Source organism: Protopterus annectens, chromosome 2.part0 (assembly GCF_019279795.1).
Source record: "Protopterus annectens isolate FY-2018-M chromosome 2.part0, PAN1.0, whole genome shotgun sequence".
Taxonomy (NCBI): Eukaryota; Metazoa; Chordata; order Ceratodontiformes; family Protopteridae; genus Protopterus; species Protopterus annectens.
The window spans coordinates 634,818,868-634,842,219 of record NC_056728.1 but is presented as its reverse complement, the minus strand read 5'-3'; the positions used below and the strand labels follow the sequence as shown (position 1 = coordinate 634,842,219).

The 23,352-nt window shown below is 45.7% G+C and overlaps 1 protein-coding gene across 1 annotated transcript in view; it reads right to left on the bottom strand.

The window, feature by feature from the left end:
* NCBP1 (nuclear cap binding protein subunit 1) overlaps positions 1-23,352 on the bottom strand; it is a 2,903,332-nt gene that overhangs the window by 2,104,139 nt on the left and 775,841 nt on the right. The window contains exon 9 of the mRNA XM_044060340.1: positions 21,670-21,791. Coding sequence (XP_043916275.1) covers positions 21,670-21,791 — 122 coding nt within the window. The remainder of the gene's footprint in view (positions 1-21,669; positions 21,792-23,352) is intronic.

The window sequence follows — 23,352 nt, the reverse complement described above, 5'->3', positions numbered from 1 at the left end:
ACCCCATCAGAAGCCAATGTCGCAAGTACCTCCCCAGACGTGCAGGCTGGAGGAACTAGGGCGGTATCCGAAGTTGCCACTGCCAGACACACCTCAGCCCCTAAACCGGCATCTGGAGGGACGTCTGAACTCAGAGGTGCAGTTGCTTTTTCTGGCCTAGAAACTCTGGCCTCCTTTTTCGGCGGTTTGCCCAAGACAGCCGGCATCACTTCCATGCCTAAGGCAAGTCGTTTAAGGTGCTGGTTTTCACAGAATAGGTTTAGGGCTGAAAGACAGCTGTGCAGTGTTTGTTGAACAAACGGCTGGCAGATGGAACACGCTCTGTAGTTGCGGGTTGGCCCTAAACAGAACAGGCAGAGGTCGTGGCTTTCTTTGTGCAGAATTTGACATCCAAACTTACATTTTCCCTTCCTAGATGACATGGATGGAATTAACTAATTGAAAAAACAAAACAGCAACAAAAGCCAGAAGAGAGACTCCCCAACGGGGTACTTATCTTTTAGGAGTCACTTGGCGCAGAGCAGAATGAGTAAGCTGACGTTCGACTGGCAGCAGAGAAGTTATGAGATCAGTGTGTGCAGGCATCACATTTATGGCCTATGGTTTATACCACCTACGTGTAACGTCCCAAGCACGATATAGCAGCCAGGCTAAACTTTTCTAGATGGGCCAGACATTCAGGGCACCTCGGGCGGAGGTTCCCTCATGTTTAGAATACTGCAACATGAGAACAGAAGGACATCAGAAGTTCCACAACAACCACAAGGTCACTCCAGGAATAAGGAAGGGGGAAGGAGGGTGTGGAGTTGTACAAGAATAAAAATGAACAATACAGATGCATAATTACAGTAAGTACATAACTAATATTTGATGTCTTTTCATTCTTCACCGATTGGGACAGTCTCCAGCTATGTGAACCTTGGATGGTCCGCATGGAAGGACATTCCAGAGTACTGCAGAATCAAAGGCAGCTCTGTTCCTGGAAGTCAAATCCAATTTGTAATGAGCAACAAAGATATGAGGATTAGACCATGTAGCTGTTGTGTAAATGTTATCAATGGAAGTTCTAGATCATAAAGCAGACGTAGCAGCCATGGACCTGGTGGAATGTCCTTTAGGGGGTTTGGGTACAGACAACTTGCTAACTGTAAACAAAGGAAATGCAATCAGTAATCCATTTGGCCAGAGTAAATTAGCCCAATTTGTTTGGGGAGAAGGAGACAGTTATTCTGATTTCCTGAAATCTTTTGTTCTGCGGAGATAAAAATGTAGTTGCCTATGTACATCTAAAAGATCTAGCACATAGTCTTTTGTTAGCAAAGTTGGAAAAGAAAACAGGCTTGTAAATGGCTTGATTAATATTTGTTTCGGGGGCTACTTTAGGCTGAAAAGATGTCTTTGTGAAAAATACGAAAGTAATTTGAAAGAGAGCCTGGAGTCCAGAAACAAAACTTAAAGACGTAATGGCTACTAAAAAAACTGTTTTCCAAGATAAAAATGTTAAATCAGACTTAGATGATGTTTCAAAGGGTTTCAGAGTTAATCCTTGCAACAAGACTGTCAAATCCCAGTGTGGACAATGGGTCCTTCACTGGGGCCCTAAGCAAGAAAGCATCTTTTAGAAAGGCCTTGCACAACTTTGAAGCTGATGAGGAAGCATCTTCTGAGTGAAGATTAGACATGCCTGATATGGCTGCCAATAGCACTTTGATGAATGAAAAAGTGGCTTCCTCTTGAGGTTGCGGCAAGGTTGGCCCCAGTGACGGAAAATCATCTTTGCCACTGACTGAGAGACCACTCGTGAGGCATCAGAATGGACCTGCTGCGTTTGCCTGCTAGAACTGTGTACTTCAGCCAGTATTTGCATTGCCATAAGAAAACTGTTGGAGGGGATCACCTACTGCCACACTCTCACTGCTCTTGACAAAGGGGAATCTCAGAAATCTAGTTTTGTGAGCCTCCTCTACCATAAGGATGGTGTCTTCCATTTGAACTCCCCCCTCTGACCCTGAGGGAGCTATCCCCACTTGAACCCTGGGACTTAAGCACATTTTTTGCCTCCTCCGATTTCTAGAAAAGGATTGCTGAGGGGTAGAAAAATGTATGCCTATGACAGACTGTCTTTCCAGCCTATTCACTCCAGGGAAAGCATTTTCTTTACAGTAGTGCCAAACAAAGGACATTCCATCAAAAGGTGCACTGATGAAAAACTTAAAAGGGCACCTCAAAGTCACATAGGTGCATCCAGGCATGCCTCCTAAGGGAAGCCTTCAGGAAAACCAACTCATTTTCAGTAGGGTTTGTGGACTGCCAGTCACCCCTCTGCCTAAGGATTTCAAGCATCTCTGCAAATGAGATATCCTCAGAGGGGGGACTGTGGTGACCCTTCTGATTCATCCAAGTTGGTATCAGATGTCAGGGACTCCTGAGAGGAGTCTAGATGTTTCCTCTTACAAACTCTCCTCCTGGAAACCTCATCAGTGGGAGCTTCTGATGAGGTCTCGGAAGAGCAAGGGCCACCCAATGGGGCTTCCTGAGGCTCTGGGTCTCTACGGTTGGCCAGGATCTGTAAAGCAGAAGCAGACACAGGTACTTTAGGAGAGAAAGAAGCCAGACCTGTGGTCGAGGATGTCTTAGAAGACAACTCTCCTCATGACATCAAAGGCACCCCTGCTCCGATGCAAAAGAACCGACAGAGCCAAGGAAACTGTCGATATCCCCGGCACCATGACAGTGGGCTCCGAACCAGAGGTAGGAGCAGAGTTCATCAAAGCAGAAGCCTGAGAGGCAGTCTCAGAACCGACAAGTCAGTCCAACTATCCTCCCTGGACCCAACCAGAGAGTGTCAGTTCCTAGAGTCTTCGATCAGCACTGCGGACTTCAGAGTGAATGGAGCCGAAGACTCTGGAGCAGGTGTCTGCTCCGAAGTCTCAACAATCAACAAGTCCGACTCCACTGGCTCCAAAGGACCAGTATGGTTCGGAAGAGGAAGAGTTTTAGCTGGCATAAGGGTCTTCGGCTCCGAAGCCACTTGGGTTGGAGCCGATAAAATTTTAGCAAAGGCTGTAACAGCTTCTGTACAACACGATCCACATTCAGATCAGAAAGGCTAATTGAGAACCGAGATGAATAGACCGAAGGTGGTACCGACTGTAATACAGGAGACTTGGGTATTTCAGATACCAGTTCCAGGACTGGGGACCAGCTCCAAAAAGATAAGACTGTCGGCTCTGAGGTCTGTGGAGCTGAAGTCAAAGATTTCTTTGTCTCAGAAGTCTTAGAAGACTGAGGACTTGCTGGGTCCATCTTGGTCGCTCAAAGCTTCCTGGAAAGAGGATTTTAACAAACCTCAGTCTATTAACTTCCTCTTTCCCACCTGTAGGACTCTTGAGTAGAAAGAGTGGCATATGGAGCAGCTATCCTATAAATATAAAGCTCCTAAACAGTACACACAATTAACATGACGGTCAATGACAAGACATCTTTTGACCACATTTGGGGCTCTTTTTAAAACCAGACTTAGGATGTTTGTCCTGGTCAGCCATATTTTACCACAAACAGTATCAAGCAAAATTACTGCCAAAGTGAACTATTTGAAATTTAAGCAGTACAGAGTCAAAAAGCCCTTAAAAAAAAACAAAAAAAAAAAAAAAAAAAATTGGGCTGAAGTCACACACACTATTTACCTTAAAGACAGCTTATTAAACAGTGACAGAAAACTCTGTATAAAAGCACACAATATAGATGCTAAGCAGACTATAACGAACACTAAATACAGCTGCTAAATAACACTCTAAACTTACCTTATCTAAATCCGAAGTGTGACAAAGGCCACTAACAGGTTCATAGGTAGGTACTAGACTATTGGCCCTAGGGCCTACATAAGCCTAGCCAAAAAAGTACCCTGGCTTTCGCCACCCAAGAAAATTACTTTCCTGTACCCCTGTCGAGCAGATCCACAGAAGTGATCCCTGGGGTGAATTTCCCCATTTCCCATCCTATCGTCAAGATTTTTCTTGAAGAATGCTAATGAGGAGCTCTGTTTGACATAGACAAGTAGTCCGTTCCAGAGTATGGGAAGTCTCTGGGACAGGAATCTATCCCTCCAGCATGTTCTATTTATTGTGGTGACAAGGTTTAGGTCCCTAGAGCATGTAGCTCGGAGGGATTGGGATTTCTTTAAGTGAAGCATGCCCAACAACTCTGGGTTTTACATAGCTTTGTATGTTAGGCAGAGATCGCCTCTGAGTAGGAAATATGCGACGGAGTAAAGCTGGAGTTTATTTGAGATGGTCTGCGTAGGGCATCTGTTTAAGGCCAGTAATCCTCTTTGCGAGGTATTTCTGTGGCCTTTCCAGTTGTTGTAGATGTCTTGTGAGGTACATACCAAAAGGGGCGTTGTACTCTATAATGGGTCTAATGAGTGATGAGTAGAGGGGAACAATGACCTCATTTTTTCTGGATGAGAAACCTTTTCTGATGAGGTGAGCCACGTAGAAGGATTTCCTGACCACTGTGGCGATGTGATTATCAAAGGAGAGACTACTGTCCACCTGTATCCCAAGGTCTCATCACATGTTCGGCGTTAAGTAGACTACCAGATATGTGGTAGTTCTTGGGTACAGAGTTTTTACCAAAGGAGATGACAATACACTTTTTGGCATTGAGCTTCAGGCCATGGCTTTGACACCAGGCATCTGTCTCAGTGAGGCCCTTTTGTAGTATGTCCACATCGTTAAGAGTTTCGATTATGGCTCCTAGTTTCCAGTCATCTGCAAACTTTGTTAGCTAAATACCTTCTGTGTTAGCCTGTACTTCAGAGAAGTAGATACCAAACAGGAGAGGACCCAGGACTGAACCCTGTGGTACTCCACTTGTCATTAGTCTGAAGTCGGACTTGGAGTCTGCTACTTTCACAGTGTGGGTTCTGTCCATGAGCCAGTTGGCAACCCATGTTGTGACATAGGGATTTATACCTACTTTAGTGAGCTTATCTATAATTCCAGCATAGGGGATGGTGTCGAAAGCCTTGGCGAGATCTAGATAAGCTGTGTGAACCACCTTACCCTCATCTATGGCTTTGGTGACTGCTTCAAAGAAGTCAATCAAGTTCAGGAGACATGCTCTGCCTTTTACAAATCCAAACTGGGTAGGGTCAAGAGTTTGGAGATTACCAATGTATTTGTTTATGAGTTCCATGATAATGCATTCCATGGCCTTGCAGACCAGGCTCGTCAGGCTAATGGAACGGTAGTTCCCGGGGTCCGTCGTGGCTCCCCCTTTGTGGAGAGGGATAACCGTAGCTGTGCGCCATTCAGTGGGCACAAAGCCTGAAGTGAGGCTATGATTGAACATGGTACTTAGGTAGGGTGCCAGTTCATTCTGTAGTTCATGTATAACGCAGCCTGGGATATTGTCAGGTCCCACGGATGCTGTGTTCTTGGCTTTGAAGAGTTTTTTTTACCTGTGCAGCCGTGATTACAGGAACTTTGCATTCTACTGGCACAGAGATGGGCCCCCTAGAGGGTGAGAGGGGGGTAAAGTTAGCACTGAACCTATCTGCCAGGATGCTGGCAATAGCAATTGATTCTGTATATTTAGTGCCATTGTGCTGCAACTCAGAGCATATCTGAGTGTTGCCATTGAGATTCTTGACATAGCTATAGAATGCTTTGTGGCTGTCTTTAGAGTCAGTGGCAATTTTGTTTTCGTAACTAGCTTTGGAGGATTTTATGAGGGATCTCAGCTTCTAACGGAGGTTGACTAGGGAGTTCCTCCAGCCATGGGATTTTACTCTTTTTTGCAACAGTTTCTTTCTTCTGTTGTAGAGTTTGTTTATGGCAGAGGACCACCAGATTGGCTTCCTTTTTTTGGAGGATAGCATCTTGGTTCTATTAGGGATAGCATGATCCATGCACTCGTGCAAGCGCTTATAAAGTGCATTTGTGTTGGATTCAGCAGTCGTACCTCTATTGTCCATCTGCAGTTTGCCACTTCTGTGTGAAGTTGGCTTTGGAGACGTTTTTAACGGTGGTTTCCCTAATTTAGGGGTGGGGGCAGGATGTGGATGTCTAGGGTGATTAGCTTGTGGGTGGATCTGACCAATGAGGTATTGACCTCAGGTGTGGAACACCCGTTGCCCATGTTGGTAATGACCAGATCTAGGATATTGCTGCCCCTGGTGGGGGTGTGAATAAGTTGATCCAAGGTGTTGGAATTTATGAATTCCAGAAAACGTTGAGCAAAAGAGTTGGTACATGAGTAGTTTTTCCACTTAATGGTGGGGTAGTTGAAATCCCCCATTATTAGGGTGTTGGGTTGTACCCTAACACTTTCCAGTGTATCAAGAAATGAGGAGTGGGAATCCTGGGGCATGGTGGTAGGGTCTGTGGCAAGCTACAATTTGGATTGCGGTCTTGCCCAGAGTTAGTTGCACTTGGATAATCTCAGATGCATTATGCTGTGCAACTAGCCTGGAGGTGTGGATATCCTTAATGAATATGGATACAACTCCACCTTTAGTGCTTCGTTTCAGTTTAGGTGGCCAAAGATGTGATATGAATATTAGCCTGGTAATGCAGGGGTGCTCTCTGGAGCTTTGAACCAGGTCTCTGTCACTGCACAGATGTCGATGGTCTCCATTTTAAGGAGCGCCTCGAGAGTGCATTTTGAGGTTTAGACTTCTAGCATTGAGTAGCATTACCCTCAGATTTTGCTTGCTTGTACCTGTTACGGTGGTGAATTTGTCATTTGAACCTTGCCTACTTAGCCAGTATCCGGAACCCCAAGGGCAACAGGTGCAGGCCATCTCTGGCAAAGCATCGTGGTCTGTCGATCATGTCGTCCCAGGTAGACAAATACTGGATCCCCTTAGAACATCAGAAGTTTAGCCAAATGAAGTCAATCATTTTGTCCTTGTATTGTGGTATCATTCTGGGTGATGGCAGGATGCTACTCAGGGCAAGGGTCATAACTGCCTGGGCTACAAGATCGAAGAGCTCCTCCATGTCTCTTTTCATGTAGTCCAGGGAGGTACATCTCAGGTCATTCACACCAACATGGACAATGACAGTGTCATATTTGTACTTGTGGAGCGACCTGAGTGCGCGCGTTATGTGGTGGATCCTGGCACCTGACAGGCAGCTGACTAACATTTTCCTGGTTTAGCCTGGTGAGTGGAACATCAGTGTACCTGACTATAGAGTTACCTATGACTAGAGTGTTGGGTACACTGTTATGCCTTTTGGGCTGTGGTTGAGTGGCACACTGACTTTGTGGGCTATGTGATGTGTCATCTGGGTTGTCTTGGGGGGTGGAGTTTGATTGCATTTCTGCTTTGGAGGTCCCTGATGCTTGGGCAGGTTTTTATTGAGTGCCTCCGCGAATGTAGGTGTGTATTTTGTGTTTCTGTGGGTGTGTTTTGATGGTGTAGGTTTTGAGGGACTATGTGATGAGTGTGGTGTGTTGCAAGTGTTTACCTTCTCCTCTTGACTGTCTAGTCCAGTCTTGGGTGAAGAGAGCTTTGCTTCCAGTTTGGTGAAGACAGCTTTGCTTCCAGTTTGCTTGTTTAATCACACTCTAAATGCAATAAAGTACCTAAATAAACTAAGCCTGTGACAAAAAGGTCACTGAATAAGCAATCTTTTAAAATAGGCCTAGAGAAAAAAAAGGCCAACTAGAAATTACTAATAAAACACACACCAAGGGAAAGGGAATCACACTAATAATCTTTAAGAGCTTATTAAAATACTATCTAAAGCTAATACTAATCACAAATAACAATACAACAGTCAAAAAAGTTTGAAAAGTAAGGTTTTTCTGGCCCTAGCTAGTAAGAACCTCCAATCTGTCGCAGCGGCAAACTAGATCGGAGGTAACTCTAGGTGCATCATGGGATAGGGACTTGACCTAGAGCTATTAGAAGACCTCGAGCTTTGCAGTATGCCGACTCGGAGCCGAGGGATCAGCTCCAAATCCATCAGTAAGAATGAACGGCGAGATAGAACAACTTCACATTAGAAGTTATGTACTAATAACATTGTATCTGTGTTGTCCAATTTCATTATGCACACACGAATGGGTCTTCAGATCAGTGCTCTGATCCAAACCATCCATTTCTCAGTCATACAATCCATGACTCAAACTCCTCCCTCTCCCATGATGCCTCATTCCCTTCAAACCCTCGGATCGAATTTGCTGCCCTTATCACAAGATGAAAAACTCAATAGAGAAGCACTAACAAAGACCCTACCAGTGGTTCCCCAGTTCTCTAGGTTGGTCTCAGCTGAACATGGCAAGGGGAAGTGATGCATAATGAAACTGGACAACACAGATAGAGAGTCATGGTAAGTAAATAACTTCTAATCTGATGTCCATTTCATAATGCATCACGAATAGATCAGAGCCCCCAGCTATAAGAAACCCTGGCAGAACCTCAAGGAAGGATATGCCTGAGCACCCGCAGAACCAAAGGACGCCCTGTTTCTGGAAACAATATCCAACTTGTAATGAGACACAAAGGTAGGAGCTGAGGACCAACTAGCTGCAGCACAGATTTCATCTATTGGCATTCTAAAGGCTGAAGACGTTGACATAGCCCTGGTTGAGTGGGCCCTAACCAGACGGGAAAGTTGTTTCCCTTGTGAATAAACTGTGCAGATACATTCAGTAATCAATTGTGCATGTCAAAGCAATTTTGGACATAGCTTCCCCCAATCTGTTAGGCGAAAAGGCAATGAACAGCTGCTCTGACTTTCTGTGAGGTTTAAGTCCTATATAACTAGAAATGCAACTGTCTATAGACATCCAAGAAATGCAGGATATATTTGCCGTTATTAGAGTAGTTTGGAAAGAGCACACGCAAATGAATGGTCTGACTCATGTTGGCCTCTGAGGCAACTTTTGGAATGAAGGAAGGGTTCATCCAAAGGGAAACTCTATCCTTGAAGACGACTGTATGGAGGTCGAGAAGGTAGCGCCTGCAATTCTGACACTCTTCTGGTTGACGTAATAACCACAAGAAAGGCAGTCTTCCAAGAAAAGTATTTCAGCTCGCAAGAATTAGCAGGTTCAAATGTGTTTTTGGTTGAGACCCTGTAACACTAAAATAAGACACCAAGGTGGGGCTGGATCCTTGATCAGAGGTCTCAGATAAAAACTCCTTTCAAGAAGGACCAACAAAGCTTGGATGAAGAAAGGGCAGAGGGAGAACCAATTCTCTTCCAAAGATGAAAATATGAACTGGCCGCAAGTTGTACTTTTATCATAGAAAAGCTCACTCTTTCATGAAAAAGAGAACTCAGAAATATGAGTACATTTAAGACAAAGGCAGATGAGAAGCCAGAACAATGTCATGGACAAGACAGGGGAGCCTGGACTTGAGCAAAACTACCGAAAGTGGAGAAACCGACGGGTTAATTTGAGGGACGAGAGACTGGGAAGCTGCCCCTTTATTGGATGCAAAATCAGATCCTGTCTGAGATCCAATAACCATGGAGGACATTTGCTGTGAGGCAGCAGAAAGGGGAACCATACCTGACGAGGCCAATGAGGGACAATGACTGAGATTGGACATCAACCTGCTGGCTTTCTGTAGAACTTTGGGCATCATAGAGATTGGAGGATAAGAATTCAGGAGACCCAGGAGCCAATTGTGGACTACAGCATCCCTGGGTGACTCTCCAGCTGAAGGGATCAGAGTGACCTACCTGCTGCATTTGTTGTCTAGGGGAGAGGCAACGGGTCACAGCAAGGTTGGCCCCAATGGCCGAAAATCTCGATCGCTACTGACTGGTTCTGAGACCACTCATGAGGACTCAAAATAGACCTGCTCAACTTGTCCACCAGAATGGTGGATTCCCCTGGGATGTGCATTGTATTGAGAAAGTGGTTCAAAGTAATCGCCCATTCACAGACTCTCATCGAAGTACCATACCACTGACATATTGTCTGTGAAGACTGCAATCGTTCCCAGAGGGAGGCAGTCCTGAAAGGCTTGCAACGTGCAGACGACTGCTCACATCTCCAGAATGTTTATGTACAATTTGGTCTCTCTGGGGGACCACATGTCTTGGCCCATCCTTTCCCTGAAAATGCCCACCACCCCAAAAGGGAGGCGTCCATGGTCACTGTGGCCAACAGAGGGGAAAGACAAAAGGCCTGCCTAAGTGAAAATGATCCTTGAGCATCCACCACTGTAGATGACTGTAAATTGGAGTAAGCCTGATCGGGGATGATAATGGGTGACACTGAGTGAACTACTGAATAGCTAGGGTCCACTGAAGAACTCGCATGAAGAATCTGGCTAGCGGCATCAGAAGGATAGCAGCCGACATGGAACCCAGGGTTATAAGAATCACGTGAGCTGAAGGAGACGGTGTGTATATTAAGTAATGAACCTGTTGCCTGAGCGATATCAGGAGGAAAGAGCAGCAGCTTCTGTTACAGTGTTCAACTGGGTCTCAATGAATTGGATGTCCTGAACTGGGACCATCATGTTGACTGTGATCCCGAAGTGAAGAAACAGGCGCAACATCACTTTAACTGCCTGAAGTAGATGATGCCTTGTGGGTGCCATTAGGAACCAAACGTCCAGGTAAGGGAACACCTGGAAGCTTTGCAGACAGAGATGTGCTGTGACCACTGCCATGTACATGGTGAACAGGTGGGCGGCTGCCGTGAGACCAAAGGGCAGTGCTCTGAAATTGCAATGTTTGGCTCCCAGCTGGAAGCGCAGAAATCTCCTGGAGCGCCTATTTTGATATGATCGTATGCCTCCTGGAGATCCACCAAGCACATCTAGTCGTCCTTGCACAAGACTGGATTGTACAGTAATAATGTGGAACTTAGTCTTCTTGACAAATACATTCAAACTGCTGAGATCCAGAATGGGTCTGAGATCCCCGGTCTTATCTGGCACCAAAAAAAAGCTAGAGTAAGTTTCTCATCCATGTTGTTTAGTTGGGGCCCACTGGATGACTCTTTTGTCAGGAAGTTTTGTACTTCTAAAAGGGCATTCTCCCTCCGACTGGGTGGCATGTCGGGTAGACACTCCCCCGAAAGAGGAAGGTGGTAGGGGAAAAAGGAATATAGTAGCCCCTGGACAAACATTTAACACCCAAGCGTCATTTTCTATGTTTGTCCAGGCTACTAGGTGTAAAGAAAGTCCGCCTCCAGAGCAGGATAGTCGGGGCAGCACTTCAAGAGTGCTGAAAGGGCTTGTCCAAGAAGGGTTCCCTGAAGCCCTGATTCTGAGGACCCCCTCTACCTTTATGGCGGCGGCAACCATTGAATCCTCTCCCTTTGCCTCTGGAAGAGGAATCATCATTTTGCAAATCTGGGAAGGCTGCTTATGATCTGCGGAATCACATCATCTTCCTGATCTACTGGTTCCTGAAGAAGGTCCATTGGGGGAAGAAAACTTGATCCCTATGGCAGATAAAGCCTTGCCCTCCTGTTCGTTGGAGGTAAGGGTCTCCTTAACTGACAGTCCAAACAAAAATGAACAAACAATGCTTTGAAGGAGTCCGCAAACCCAAATAGTCTCAGCCAGGCATGTCGTCTGAGGGCTATGCCTGAACCAGCCACTCGAGAAGTCCCCTCCACTTCATGTCAGATTAGCTTCATCAAGGAATGAGCAAGTGAAGCGATGGTGTTCAACTGTGTGGAAAACTTCTTGAAGGTTTCCTCTGACAGTGACTGCCCCAGCGGTGTGAAATTAGAAGTTATGTACCTACCATAACGTCCCATGTTAGTTGTCTTCTCTCGCCTTCTTTCTTGCTGGATGGGTTCGGAGCCGATCCTCGGCTCCGACTCGGCACTTGCTTTAGCTTGAGAACTCCTTTTACCAGCTCGAGGCAACCCTATATCCCATGATGCAAGGCGGAACTACCTCAGATCTCGTTTGGTAGCTAACCTATCCTGCTAAGGACTAACCTAACATAATTAGGAAACCCAAGTTCATAATAAGAGTCCTCAAATGACGGCTCAGGAGGAAACAACCTGATAGGAACTCTTCAAGATCTGTCCAGGCCAGGGGGAAGGAGGGAGGGACGCAAGAAAGAAGGCGAGAGAAGACAACTAACATGGAACGTTATGGTAGGTACATAACTTCTAAATGTTAAGTTGTCAATCTCACCTTCATTCTTGCTGGATGGGACCGCGTCCCTAGCACCTGTATCCCGGGTGGCTCAATGGAACATACACTTGAGAACTGTGGAACCAAAACTGGCCCTGTCTCTGGAGGCCAAGTCTAACTTGTAATGAGAGACAAAGGTATGAGGAGTGGCCCAAGTAGCTGCTGCACAAATGGTATCAATGGGTAGTCTATCCTGAAAGGCTGCAGAAGTGGATAGACTCCTGGTTGAGTGTGCTTTCGGTTTAGAAGTAGTTGCTTGCCTCTGAGAGAGTACACATAGGAAATGGTGGAAGACAACCATCTGGATAAGGTCACTTTAGAGACTGGAAGACCTATCCTGTTTTCTGCATAGGAGACAAATAATTGGTCCGATTTCCTGAATTGTTTCGTTCTATGCAAATAGTACCTGAGCTGACGATGGACATCCAAAAAATGTAGCTTTTGTTCAGCTCTGTCAGAATAGTTTGGGAAAAAGACTGGTAGATCTATGGATTGATTAATATTGGTTTGAGACACAACTTTGGGGAGAAAGGACGGGTTCGTTCTTAAGGATACCCTGTCCTTATGAAAAACCAAGTAAGGGGAACGGATGCAGAGAGCTTGAATCTCGGAAACCCTTCTTGCTGAAGTGACAGCCAGTAAGAATATAGTTTTCCAGGTCAATAATTCCAAAGAACATGAAGCAGACGGTTCGAAGGGAGGTAACATCAAGGATGCCAACATTAAATTTAGATCCCATTGCGGAGGAGGATGCTTTAACGGCGGCTTTAGGAGAAAAACTCCTCTCAGAAAGGCCTTGCATAATCTGAGAGACAATGTTATTATCATGCAAGCCAACATGATTAACTGTAGATGAAGAAGATCCTGACTGAAAAACTTCAGCCAGGAAATCTAAAACAGAATGCACAGGAGAAGTAAAGGGATCAATATTCCTGGAATTTGCCCAAATAGAAAAACGTTGCCACTTGCTAGCATAAACAGTTCTGGTGGACGACTTTAAAGAAGACACTAAGATGTCTCTGACTGAATCAGAGATCATCGGAAGCCTGGCTAGGGAAGGAAGTGGAGCAACCAAGCAGTGAGGTTGAGAGAAAGAATGGCCCGGTGCTGCTGACCCGACTGATGGATCAAGAGATCCGGAACTGGGTCCAGATGCCAGGGCTGCACCAGGAGGTGACGATGCAGAGACGGAAACCAAATTTGTCGAGGCCAGTAAGGGGCAATGAGAATCAACTTGGCCCTCAAAACGGTGGCTTTCTGAATGACTTGTGGAATCAAGGGAAAGGGAGGAAAAGCGTACAGAAGTCCCCGGGGCCAATCCTGGGTTAGAGAGTCTCTCAGGGGTTGGCCTGGTAGGGGAAAGAGGGTGAAAAAATCGGGGCACTTGTTTTGAGGTGTAGCAAAAAGATCGCAACAAGGTGTGCCCCACTTCAGAAAAATCTGATCCACTACAGATTGATTGAGAGACCACTCGTGAGGCATCAGAATGGATCTGCTCAGCCTGTCTGCCAAGAGGTTGGACCTGCCGGGGATGTGCGTTGCTATCAGAAACCGATGAGAGGAGATTGCCCATTGCCAAAGTCTGAGAGCTTCTCGACACAATGGATAGGACCTGGTCCCGCCCTGCTTGTTGATGTACCAGACCACGGACATGTTGTCCGTTTGTACTGCAATAGTCCCCATGGGAAGAAAGTCGTTGAGGGCTTGCAACGTTAAAAGCACCGCTCTCATCTCCAGGACATTGATGTGCAGATGGTATTCTATGGGTTGCCACGTCCCGTGGACCATTTGCCCTGAAAATGCTCCCCCCACCCGATCAGAGAGGCATCCGTAGTAACTGTGGCAACTGGAGGAGGGAGAACAAAGGGTCGGCCCTGATGAAGAAGAGGGGAAGATATCCACCAGTTCAGATGAGTTCTGCACGATTGTGTGACAAAGATTTCGTGCCTCATTGGAAGACTGTGGTACGACCACTGAGTGAATAACATCCACTGCAGAAGACGCATGTGGAAGCGAGCCAGTGGTAGAAGAACAATGGCCGCAGCCATAAGACCTAGAACCTTTAGTATTAATCTGGCTTTGACCTTGCTGCTCTGCAATAGAATCCGAATGAATTTTTGGATGTCCAGAATTCTTTGATCTGTTAGTCTGGCTAACATTTTGACGGTGTTTAATTCTGCGCCTATAAAGGTGATAGATTGGGCAAGGCCGCAGAGAAGATTTTTCGAAATTTACTGAAATTCCCAAACTCCTGCAAAGTTGCAGAGTGTAGTCTCTGGTTTGAAGAAGCTGACACCTGGTGGTGGCGGAGAGGAGCCAGTCGTCCAAATAAGGAAACACCTGGAATCCTTGACGTCTCAGATGAGCTGTGACCACTGCCATGCATTTGGTAAACACTCTGGGGGCTGAAGTGAGGCCAAAGGGCAGGGCTCTGAATTGGTAATGACTGGTCCCTAGCCGAAAGCGGAGAAACCTTCTGGAGCGCCTGTGAATCTTTATGTGATAGTACGCGTCCTGAAGGTCTATAGAGCACATCCAGTTGTCCTTGCCCAGAAAGGGCAGAATGGACTGAAGCGTGACCATCCGGAATCTTGCCTTCTTGACAAATCTGTTTAGACTGCTCAGGTCTAATATTGGTCTCCAATCTCCCGTCCTTTTGGGGACCAAAAAGAATCTCGAGTAGACGCGGATCCTACTTGGTCTGCGGAACAGTCTGGACGGCTCTTTTCCTAGGAGCTTTGAAACCTCCTGTTCTGCCAAATCCCTTTGACCGGGTGAGATGTCTGGAAGGGATTGTTGAGGTATGGGATACCTTTTGAAGGGGATTTTGTAACCCTCGGATATGATCGACTGTACCCACATATCTTGTGAGAGGGAATGCCAGGCTACTGGGTACAGCGAAATCCTTCCCCCGACTGCCTCCAAGGGTGGACAGTCGGGCAACACCTCAGGGGTGCTGAAAGGGCTTCTCAGGAAGAGACTCCCTGTTGCCCTGGTTCTGAGGACCCCCCCCTGCCTCTAGGGCGTCTATTATTGTTACCCCTCTGCCTCTGAGGGTAAACTGACCACGTGTGTCCGGTGTAGCTCCTTGGGCTTTGCGGAACCACATCTTCCCTCCCTTCTGACCCTTGGGATATGGTCTAGAAGGGGTGGAAAAATGGACTCCAACGGCAGAAAGAGTTTTACCGTCCTGCTCACACCTGGTCAAGGTATCCTTCAGCTGAGGTCCGAACAAAGCCGAACCATCAAAGGGGGTATTGGTGAAGGACGCCTTAAAGGGGTCCGCAAAATTATAAAGCCGCGTCCAGGCTTGACGTCTAAGAGCCACTCCTGTGCCTGCAGCCCTGCTCACTCCATCGGCCGCATAGGATATGAGCCGCATGGAGGAGTTGGATAAGGAATTCAGGATTGCTAGCTGTGAGGCAATCTTTTCTTGAGCCCCAGCAGCAGAAGGATCCTGGACCACTTCACCTAGTTCCTTGAGAATATCTCTCTGAAGCCTGGTGAAGTGACAAAGGTAGTTCAGCGAACGCATAGCAAAGGTCGCTGAAGAAAACATCCGCTTTCCATACCTGTCCATGGTCCTAGAATCCTTGTTAGGAGGATGGACAGGTACTGAAGGATCCATAAGTTCCTTCTTAGTGGCCGCCACCACCATAGCATCCACAGAGACGCCCTTGGAAAGAAACTGTTTGTCCGTAGGGGCCGTAATAAACTTGGATGGTCACCTGGGGACAGGTTCCACAGAATCTGGAGCTGCCCAAGCCTTCCGAGCCACTACCTGCATAAGTGGGTCGAAAAGCGGAGACACCCAGGAGGTGGAGGGTCGGGATCCAAAGCCTCCAGGTATACCGACTCATCCTCGGAGGGATCAATGGATGGCCAATTCCCCCTCTGTTTGAGGAGCTCAAGGATGTCTGAAAAGGAGACATCCTCAGAGGGGATCGGGAACCCTCCGACTCATCTAAGTCGGTATCAGATGTAGTAGACTCAGGGAGTCTGTGTGTTTCCTCTTCGTCCTCTTCCGAGGGGTTCACCTGCAGGATCAGGAGAAACTTGGAAGAGGAGGAAATTCCCAATGGGGAAACCTGGGGCGATGGATCCCTGGGCCTGAGAGCAAGAGGCTGGCAAGAGGTGTCTCCAGGCACCGAAGAGGGAGGAGCTAGAGGGATGGACCGTTGACCTGGCTCAGGAGCCAGGACACTCCTCATCACCTCAAAGGCTCCCCTCCCCGGGAGACCGGAATATCCCCGTTCCGAGGACACAGGAATTCCCGGTTCCACTGAGAGGGAAGGCTCCGAGGCTGATGTCGGTGCCGAGCTTACCAAAGCCGAAGCCCCGAGCGGGGTCGGACAAGGGTCCGATGCCACTAGCCCCCTCGGAGCCGACCAGGGAAACTCTACGACCGGATCCCTCCAAGGAAGGTCTCAAGGAGGAGATTGGAGCCGAAGACGACGGAGCCGAAGGATGTATCGGCTCCGGCGCCGAAACAGTCGCTGTCCCGAGAAGGTCCGGCTCCGAATTCTGGTGGGGAGTCGGAGGAGGAAGTTCAAGGGGTGAAGCAATAGCCGAAGTCTGCTGAGACGGGCTATGGAGCATCTGGGCCAGTGCCTGCGACTTTAACAGCCTGCTTACCACCCTCTCTAAGTCGTGGTCAGACAGCCTGGAAGATCTCGAAGATCGGCTCTGATGGCTCCGCTCCGACAAAAGAGGAGACCCTGGAGCCGAGTGGATACTCTCCAACGAAGGGGACCGAGATCTCTTTCGGGACGAAGTCATCGGAGCCGAAGTCCCCTGAATTCCAGATGGAGCCGAAGGTTTCTCGGCTCCGATGCTGGATAAGGTGTCGGCTCCAGCCGGAGCCGACAAGGCCACAGTAGATCAGGTGTCGGAACCAATCGGTGCCGAACCCACTACTTTCAAAGCAGAAAGATCGGCTCCAGCCGGAGCCGATCTCGGCTCCGACGGAGCCGGAGCCACCGGAGGAGGCTTAGATACTGTAGCCTGAACCTTCGGAGGCTTAGAAGGTTTACTGGACCCTGTTTTAGAGGGAGAACCTTCTGGCTTAAGTAAGCCACGGAGGATCAATTTATTCCTCCTTTCCTGCAGGACTCTCTGGCTAAAAGAGTGACACAAAGCACAGGAGTCCTGCAGGTGCAAAGGCCCCAGGCAGTAAACACAAGAAGTGTGACAGTCTGTCAGAGACATTTTCTGACAGCACGAGTCACACTTCTTGAAGCCTGAGACCTTGCCTTCCTTAGACATAGTCCTAGAGGAAGAAAGTCACACACACCCCAACAATCACACAATTAATCCCCCAACACACAGACATACAGGTAGGGATTAAGCACTGGGGTCTAGGCCTAACTTAAAACTCTTTTACAATTATAAAAAGAATTTAAAACTTTTTAACTATAAGGGAAATAGGGTGGGCTGTAGAAACACTACACACTATAAAAAAGGGGAATAAGGGAGAAATAAATCCATGACTAAGCTTTTTTTGACAGAATCAACTTACCTCAGCTGGCAAAGGAGACCTCTTTCGCTAAGCGGCAAACGAGATCTGAGGTAGTTCCGCCTTGCATCATGGGATATAGGGTTGCCTCGAGCTGGTAAAAGGAGTTCTCAAGCTAAAGCAAGTGCCGAGTCGGAGCCGAGGATCGGCTCCGAACCCATCCAGCAAGAATGAAGGCGAGATTGACAACTTAACATTGTTGCTTTACCAGGTCTCTCTGGAGGTGTGTGAAATGTGCCAGATAGTTCAATGCTCTCAGTGAAAAAGTATCCAAGACATGCTCACTATTCGGGGGATGGACAGAAGAGCTCTGTTCAGCAAGCTCCTTTTTAGTGGCTGCCGACACCACAATGGCATTGACCAGGACACCTCTGCTCCAGAAAAGATGATCCTAGGGGGAACCAAGGTACTTATCTGCACATTTGGGGATTGGTTCTCTAATGTCAGGCTCTTTCCAAGCCCAGCAGGCTATGAGATCAATAACTGGTTCAATCAGAGGGGTCACCCAGGATTTAGATGGTCTTGTCCTGAATGCCTCCAAGAACACAGACTCCTCCGAGGAAAAGGGTTGAGGAGACCCATGTACTCTTTTGCTTCAGGAGTTCTAAAACATCTCCTAAGGAGATATCACGTGGAGATCAAGTGGACCCTTCCAATTCACTGAAGTCGGTGTCCTCTGTTGAAGACTCCAAGGTGAAGTTAATGTGCTTTTTCTTGCACAGATGCTTCCATGAAACCTCCTCCACAGGGTACTCGAGGGAGGACTCAAGACAAGAGAACCCTTGTCGAGGGGTTGGCTGGAGGTTCTCCTGGAGGAGCTGACCATGGATCGGAAGAGGAGGAGAACAGCTTCAATCCATTGAGAACTGGGAAGGGCCTGGCGGATGAGGGTCATATCTCATGGAGTCGAGAAAGCCCTCTCTGCCGCTTGGAATGCCGAGGATGCAGGATGAGCCCCCAAGACTGGAGCCCTTAAGGAGGAAAGACAGGAGGGCTAACCCAGATCCGACATCTCCACAAGATACCGGGCCCGAGCTATCGAAGGGAGAGTCCCCCTGAGGAAGGAACGGCTCCAAGAAGGAAAAAGTAGGAGCCAACACCAATTCTGAGGACCCAATGTCAATCCCTCGGATCTGGGATGCACTCTGCTGCGATAAAATCGGAGCAGAACCAGACTGATACTGCTGGGTGTTAGGTAAAAAGATATTCTCCGATACGACGCAGATCCACTCAGGATCACCAGGCCCTGTGATTCCAAAACCGGATGAATCAGATGACGGGGAGCCGAGTATACGGGGTTGGAGCTCTCATGGATCCACAGAGAGTCAGACAGGGCAAAATCCCAAGCTGGATATGGGCTTTGAGGAAACTACTCATCACCCGATCCACTTCTGAGTGTAAGAGCTGAAACGACTTGGAGGATAATGAAGAATGGGTAGACCTCACAAGTGACCTGCCTGTCCGGGCAGTCTGGGTGGGAGACTGAGACTTTCTCCAGCTCAGAGTACCGCTCCTAGGTCTACGATCCAGGCAGGAGAGGTTTAGGGTCCGCTCCAGAAAAGAGTAACTATGGATCCAAATAACCTCTGTCAGCTCCGAGGTACCGCTCGTATCAAAGATTGATGGATCCGGCAGAGAGGAAGGTTTAGCTAGCGCAGACTCCACCGGATACCAGGGACTGCTCGGATCCAGGGAGAAGCATTAGTTAGATGGCTCCAATGACTTCCTACTCTTTTCAGAAGTAGAAGCCAACAACTCCACTGAAGCAGAGGAGGGTTGTTTCTTCTAGGAAGGAGTCTGGACTCCAGAGGTGTGAAGAAGCCCTCTGAGCATGATCTCATTTACTCCTGTCCACCAGGATCCAGGGACAGAAAGCTAAGCAGATATCGCAAGGCAGACGCAAATGCCCTGGGCCCAAGAAATAAACGCAACTCTTGTGGGCATCAGATTGGGGAATCTTATGCCCACAAGAGGCACATCTTTTAAACCCTGCGGATTTTTCTGGCCTCTCTGACATGACTAAGCAGACATGCACAAACTCTCAGAGGCCAGTCACACACTAACACTACCTACCTAAAACTACAAAATATCAGGAAAGCTTTATTTTTTTTTTTTTTTAATATAGGAAAGAATTAAGAGAAAGAAAAAGAGCGAGACCAGGAAAGGGAGGGAAGGACATACCATCAGAAAAACTACAGGAAAAGTAAAGGGAGGAGACATAGATCTATACTACACTATAGTAAGAGAAAAACAGGGGAAAGTAGAGACAAATTTTAAGAAAGAACAGTCAAAAATAGAAAATGTAGCTACCTTGGAAGCAGAGGCTCAGAATCGTGCCTGGACCATAGTGGCAACAAATGAGATCTCGGGGGTTGAAGGGAATGAGGCATCATAGCAGACAAAGTAGTTTGAGGCTTGGATCACATGTCTGAGAAATGGGCGGTTTGGATGAGAAGACGGATCCGAAGACCCATTCGGGATGCATAATGAAATGGACATCAGAGCAAGAAATAAATCTTGTGTTTATACATATTTAAAAAACAAAAAAAAAAATCAACATTCTATTTAATTCTATAGAATTATAAACATATAATTGTGACTGGTTAAAGCTTGAATATCTCTTAGAATAGTTATCAAAATATAGGTGGTTTTAATATTCCAATGATTATCTTACTCCCCAGCTTCTGTGTAACTGAATGGAATGTTTGCAGCCAGGAAAATCAGTAGTATAACTAGAATGAGAGAACTTTGAAAACAGTGTGCTATAAAACTTACAAATGCACTTATGAAGATATAGTAATTGGGGGGGGGGGTCTGTGTGTTTGGCATTTTTTTTTTACAGATACATAAATGAATACCATTAGGTGTGAACCATCTTAAATAACGAAGGCTAACTTGTCTAAAACACATACTACACTATCCATTGTCTGTGTGAATGGATAGAGAAACTGCATACAGGAAATCAGGAAGTTGATTGCAACAAGATTTTCTTTTTACCGTTTATTACTACTGTTTGGAGTTTAATTTACGAATACTTCTATTACTGCTTGGTGTTTTAGCTTAGCTAAAACAGCTCAAAAGTCTATTTTTCCTAGTTACTGTAACTTGAACTTAACGTAAAAAAAAGCACTCCCTCTATACCAGAGTTTTGCACTTTTCATGCCTTTAGACCTAATGGCAATAGTGCTGGAGTCTCCATGCCTGTCAAGAAACATAACCTCTAGGAAGATCCCAAGGGACTCTCAAGCTTAATTCCTACAACAAAACACTCTATAAACACCCTCCAATGACCTTGCAAGATTCCTCAGTATTCTAAAATGATCTCCCTATTAGCAAATTATGCATACTGTGTTAAGCTACATGAAGGAATAACTGTCAAAGATATAAACCTGCTTGACACCAAACACCACATATGTCAGTGCCTCAGTCTGCGTAACTTTGATTTCACTTTTTCAGCCACTTTAGAGCCAACATTCATGACTTTTGTACATTTCATGCAAAAAAATACTAACATACAACCATCAACAGATTAAGGCCCTGTTAATCTATATGAACAGATGAATCATCAAGAAGCAGAAACTGAAGCTAGAACATATCAAAACTAAAACAGAGCACTTAGGAAGACTAGGAACAATGATGCTACATGGCCCAATCTGTGGCAAACTGTTGCCAAACAAGTAAAGACTACACCTCGCTAACTACTCCAAAGCAAAACATGAGGGTATTGACATCAACCAGAGAAACAGGATGCTGCAGCAAAACTACTACAAAGAGCATGTGCCTACTAATGCCTAAAATGTCAGCAACTCAAAATTCATTTACAAAATTTTCAACTGGCTAGTGGAGATTAATTTAACTAAAAGAATAACAATCTGCTCAAAACAATCAATACCAAACAGTAAGAAATTAGCAATAACAGCTGTAACAAAAAGCAGGACCTATACTTTTTTACTTTTTTTGTAAGGCTCTGCTTTACTGCTCTATGGAAAGACAAATTTTAACTGAACATTCTTCATACTTGAGATAGCTGTCAATGAGGGAAAGAATGCGCTCCATCTCAACATCCTTCTTTTCGTATAACTCTTTTCCCACCCAAGGTAGAGATGTGAGAACTGCATACACATACCAGTCAGAGCGTACCTGCAAACAGAAAAAGAGGACATAACAAAAACTGGATTAAAAGTCATCATGGCAGATTCATACCTGTAACTTATTTTTATATTGTACAGTTTTTTCAATTTTCCTCTGTGGTTGTCCCTCAAGTCAGCTCTAAAACGACATGCTTGACAACCAAAAGTAGTAAATACCACCAAACACATCATTTTTACACTTTTGTAAATCTGTGGTGAAAATTCTTCCCAGACCTCACACAAATCACTTGTACTAACTCCGAGCTCACACTACAGTAGTGAAAAGAACCCCCACTGTGCCAATACCTCCATACAAATGCTATGACTTTTCAGAAAGTTGATCATACGGCTCAACCATATGAAATGTGATTTTCTTAAAAGTTAATCTTCTAAATGGAACTCATTTTATATGTGTACATATATATATATATATACATATATACATATATACATACATATATACACATATATGTCTACTTTGATTCACTAAAAACTCATTTCACTGAATTTCGAAACACTCGCACCTAATCAATGAAAGATCATATCACTGAAAACTCATTTCAATGAATCACATTTCACTGAATGTAAGTACTGTTGGGCAAATAAAATGTATATGCCATTTTCCCCACTGTAGTAAGATCCTGGAGTAAAGTATATATTAGTTAGGGTGGTGGGGGACACAGCCCCCCCCAATTACTTTTAGTTTTACATTATTAGCTTTCAATGAAATGAGATTTATAAATATAAAAGCTAAATAGGTGGGTGCTACGCTCCCCCCAATTACATATATTAACTCCAGGGTTGCACTACATTGATGAAAAAGGCATATACATTTTATTTGCCCAACAGTATGAACATTCAGTGAAATGAGTTTTCAGTGAATCAGAGTAGACCTATAGATATATATATATATATATATATACACACACACACATATGCATACACACACACACATATATATATATATATATATATATATACATACATATATATATATATATATATATATATATATACACATACACATATATATATATATAAATATATATATATATATATATATATATATATATACATATACACATATATACATATACACATATATATATAGGTTCATACTAGGCTATCTGCCCTAGGGTATTTATAAGCCTAGCCAGTGTGTGTTTGGCTTTTGCCACCCAATTTAATTTTGCTATGCCCTTTTTTGAGGTTAGTATACTGTGCCTCTGTCTAACAGTGACAAAGAAGTGAAACCCGGTGTAAACCTACGATCTCCCATCCACTCATGAAGATTCCTCTTGAAGAGAGTCAATGAGGGACTCTGCCTAACCTGGACTGGGATTTTATTCCAGAGTGAAGGGAGCCTCTGGGTTATGAATCTGTCCCTCCAGCATTTATTTCAGTGCTGAGGTTCAAGTCTTTCGAACACGTAGCTCGATGGGATTTGGATTTTCTGAGGTGCAGCATGTCCATTAATTCCGGGTTGGACATGGCTTTATACGTCAGGCACAGATTGTCTCTGAGCAGGCTGTATGCCACTGAGTAGAGCTGGAGTTTCTTTAAACAAGGCC